Below are 4898 nucleotides of genomic sequence, written 5' to 3'. Positions count from 1 at the left end.
ACTATAAGAGAACCAAGAAACAGTATTAAAGAGATGGAAGCCTGAATTGATGACCTTGAAGACAAATCTATAGACTTCAATCTAAAAGAAGAACAACCAATAGAATACAAAAGTATATAAAATGTATCATCCACCATGATCAGGTAGGATTCATCCTAGAGATGCAGGGATGGTTCAACATCTGAAAATCCATCAATATTATACACCACATTGATAAGAAAAAGTATAAGATATCGATAGATGCGGAAAAACCATTTGACAATATCCAAAACCCATTCCTAATTAAGATGTTCAAGAGGATAAGAATGGAAGGTCAATTCCTCAAGTTAATACAAGCTATCTATGAAAAGCCAACAGTTAGCATCATAATCAATGGAGAAAAGATGAAATCAATCCCACTAAAAAAGGGGACCAGACAAGGATGTCCCTTGTCCCCACTTCTATTTAATATCATACTGGAGGTCCTAGCTAACAACATAAGACAGCAGAAGGATATTAGAGGTATTTGACTGGAAGAGGAGGAGGTAAAATGATCGTTATTTGCAGAAGACATGATTCTGTACATTGAAAACCCCCAAATCTCCACAACGGAGTACTGACAGCAATAGAGGAATATGGAAGAGTGACAGGATACAAGGTCAACAAACAAATATCAACTGGTTTTCTAAATACATCAGACAAGACCATTGAAAGAGAATATCAAGAAGGCAGTACCCTTCACAATAGCCAAGAACAAATTGAAATATCTCGGGATTTATTTGATCAAAGCAACAAAAGACCTATACAAGGAAAACTACAAGACCCTACTAAAGGAAACCAAAAACAATCTCTACAAATGGAAGAAAATTCCATGCTCATGGATTGGAAGACTCAATATAGTAAACATGTCAATCCTGTCCAAGGCACTCTATAAGTTTAAGGCTATCCCAATTCAAATATCAACAACCTTCTTCAAAGAACTGGAAAAACTGACCACCAAATTCACATGGAGAAGGAAGAATCCCAGAATTAGCAAAGAACTCCTCAAGAACAAGGACAAAGCCAGAAGGCTCACTTTACCTGACTTTCACACCGACTACACAGCCACAGTGGTCAAAACAGAGTGGTACTGGCATAAAGACAGATCTACTAAGGATAAAAGACTTGTGTTCATCAAGAAACTTCAACTAGAGGGTAACAAGGCAACCCACAGATTGGGAGAGGATTTTTTAGCAATGGCACGCAGACAAAGGGCTTATTACTAAAATTTACAATATCTTCCTTGCTTACAAAAAGATGAAATCATTTAACCCCTTGAAGAAGTGGGCCAAAGAATTGAAAAGAAATTTCACTCAGGAGGAGACCCGTATAGCCAAAAAACATATGAGAAAATACTCCTGATCACTAACTATCAGAGAGATGCAAATCAAAACAACCATGAGATACCACCTAACACCCTTGAGGTTAGCCCAAATCAGAAAATCAGAGAGCAACAAATGCTGGAGGGGGATGTGGCGAGATAGGAACTCTCCTCTACTGCTGGTGGTGTTGTAGATATGTACAGCCTTTATGAAACACTATCTGGAGATATTTAAAGAAAATGGAAATTGAACTGCCCTATGACCCAGCTATCCCTTTACTGGGCATATACCCAGAAGAAGTAAGAAAGAAACCATGACCAGTCGTCTGTGCTCCAATGTTTATTGTGGCACAATTCACAATTGCAAAGAGTTGGAAACAACCCAAATTCCCATTGTTAGACAAGTGGATCAGTAAACTATGGTAAATACACACAAGGAAGTACTATGCATCACTAAAAAGCACTGGTGATCACATGAAACACGTCATTTCATGGGAAGAGTTGGAAGAAATTATGCTAAGTGAGGTCAGCCAATCACAAAAGGAGAAGTACAGCATGAGTCCCCTGAGGAAAGTGTAATCAGCACAGTAGGTATAGAAGAGAAGCCATCTATATCCCAGTATTCGGGTAGAGGTACAGGGAGTCAGGATGAGGTTAGAACAAACCCAAGGAGGTCGATGTAGTTCCAACACAAAGAAGTGGAATGGGGGGCAGGGAAAAGAGCCACCACAAAAACCGACACACCAACAGGGAGCGCGGGAGCAGCCCACGAACACATCCAGGGGAACACCACTGCTTCCCCTCCACACAACTAAAAGGAGAAACACAGACCATAACATGGACCACCAAACCACGAGCGAAAGGGAGCAAAAGGGAGAAAAAAAGGAAAAAAGAAGCCCACAAGAACGGCCCCAAACACAGACAAACTGACCCCAGACCTAGAAAAAGGGCTGACCGAGAACATCAGCAAACCAAAAAGAAGGGGAGACGCACCGGCATCCCCCCACCAAACAGAACCAGACCAACAACGAAGAACAGGAAGAGACACAAAGCCCCAAACCAAAACGACCACACCAAAAACACAGGAGCAGGGCCCCACAAGAAATCGCCGGGACATGGAGGGAAAGCAAAAACCAAAAAAAACTCGTGCCACGTCAGCCCTTGATAGCAGCACACTACCACAGACCACAAAGCTGAAGCCACAAACAGGGAAAGAAGAGCGGTCTGAACCCACCACAGAAACGGGAACCAAGAACACAACACAAAAAATCCGCAAACAAAGCAAAGCAAAGCGACAAAAACACCGAAAACCCCCCAAAACAAACGAAAGAGGGGGAGGCAGAAAACCCCAAAGACAACCCCCAGAAAAAAATGAAAAAAAGAAAACAAACAAAGAAAAAGAAATATAAGTAAAAAACCAAAAAAAAAAAAAGTCACTTATAACAAAAAAAACACCCCTCACAACCCCAGCTGACACAAACCAGTACACCCACATGGCTAAAACTATAGCATAAGTAGGGGACCGACAAACGGAAGATAAGCAAGCAAAGAAAACCCCACAACAACACAGCAGAAACAAGAGGACACGGGGAACTCCAGGAATAAAAGACAGCCCCAAAAACCCCACGGAGCAGCCAGCGCCATAAACACAAGAACAACGACAATAGGAGAATCAACAACAACCAGAACAGACAGAACCACACAAGAAACAGTAACACCAAACGACATAAGACCAACTCAGAACAGGCATAAAGAGACCGCAAAAGATAGGGGCGCAGGAGGAAGGTAAAAGAAACCACAAGAAGGACAAAAGAACCAAAGCAATAAATACAACCACAAGCAGAGACGTGGAAATAAGAAAAGAAACCAATCCAAAAAAAGAGACACAGTCACCCAAGGAAAAAGAGAAAAACGGCAAGACTCCCACGCAGTGAATAAAAGTGCGGCAACTCAACATACAAACCAAACATACAAAAACACATCAGTCAAACAAAATGGAACGCTAAGAAGCTAACAACCATAACAAAATCACAGAAGACAAAAAGGAAAATCAGCAAAACAAAGAAACAAAACAAAGCATGGCCGGCTACAAAAAGAGAGACAAGCAAGGGGCGGAAAGGCGGGAAGTGAAACAAGCAGGCAGACACCACAGAACCAGCAACACCACACCGAAAAACCACACTAGACGCCAAACCACAAGAAACCAGCCCCACCGCAGAACACGCACCACAAGAAGAAAAACAAAAAAACAAACAAACAAACACAGATTGGTCAAAAGGACAGAGGTCAACAAGAAACACAAACCCCAGCTGAACACAATGGAACAAACCCCCCACAGAACCACCACACCAAAAGCAAGAGGCAACCACGATCCAGCAAAGGAGCCAGGAGGCACAAAACAGACCACCGACCCCGTCAGGCTCCCACACACCCCACTAACAGAACCGCAAAACAACACAAACTCAGAACACAGCAAGCAAGCACAACCGACCGACCAGGAGCACACAAGCAAAACACACCAACAGAGACCAAAAGCCCAAAAACAAAGGAAATGATAACAAAACGAAGAGACCAACACACACACAAAAAGGCTGGATAAAAGTCATGTACAGAATGGGAGGCACAAGCAGGAAGACACTCATAGAACCAGACCCCGGGCTCCGGCGACCAAAGGCAACAAGAAACATCGCCACACTACAAAAAAGAGGACCCAGAACAGGGCTAAATAGGGCAAACAGGAAAAAACAGCACAAAGCCACCCAACCCCTACAAAGGGACCCAAACTCCCAAAGGACGGAAGGGAGCAGCACCGACCGCAGCAGGGACAAATTCCGCACCGACCCCAGGACCCGCACAGGGCCCAACTGCACATGGCCAGCACCTCAACCCAACACCACCAACAAACCACCCCCCACGCCACAGTGGGCCCACAACCCGCCGCTGGCCAGCTACTCACAAGACAACCTTCCCACACAGCTGGTGAAGACACACAACCTGCTAACCACCAGGAACTACATCTTTGGATACCACCCCCACGGCATCATGGGCTTGGGTGCCTTCTGCAACTTCAGCACTGAGGCCACAGAAGTGAGCAAGAAGTTCCCTGGCATACGGCCCTACCTGGCCACGCTGGCTGGCAACTTCCGGATGCCTTTGCTGAGGGAGTACCTGATGTCAGGAGGCATCTGCCCTGTCAACCGGGACACCATAGACTACCTGCTTTCCAAGAACGGGAGTGGCAATGCCATCATCATTGTCGTTGGAGGTACTGCGGAATCTCTGAGTTCCCGGCCTGGCAAGAATGCTGTCACCCTGCGCAACCGCAAAGGCTTCGTGAAGCTGGCCCTGCGCCATGGAGCTGACCTGGTTCCCACCTACTCCTTTGGTGAGAACGAAGTGTACAAGCAAGTGATCTTTGAGGAGGGCTCGTGGGGCCTCTGGGTCCAGCAGAAGTTCCAGAAGTACATCGGCTTTGCCCCCTGCATCTTCCACGGCCGAGGCTTCTTCTCCTCCAACACCTGGGGGCTGGTGCCCTACTCTAAGCCCATCACCACTGTCG

General features: G+C 45.3%; 1 protein-coding gene across 1 annotated transcript in view; it reads left to right on the top strand.

The window, feature by feature from the left end:
• Positions 1-3952: 3952 nt before the first annotated feature.
• Positions 3953-4898, top strand: part of LOC101643400 (diacylglycerol O-acyltransferase 2-like) — a 125980-nt gene continuing 125034 nt past the window's right edge. Inside the window, exon 1 of the mRNA XM_013005199.1 lies at positions 3953-4894. Coding sequence (XP_012860653.1) covers positions 3953-4894 — 942 coding nt within the window. The remainder of the gene's footprint in view (positions 4895-4898) is intronic.

The sequence above is a fragment of the Echinops telfairi genome, unplaced genomic scaffold, assembly GCF_000313985.2.
Source record: "Echinops telfairi isolate 266 unplaced genomic scaffold, ASM31398v2 ScPeMD7_2291;HRSCAF=2852, whole genome shotgun sequence".
NCBI lineage: Eukaryota > Metazoa > Chordata > Mammalia > Afrosoricida > Tenrecidae > Echinops > Echinops telfairi.
This window is presented reverse-complemented; position numbering and strand designations above follow the sequence as displayed.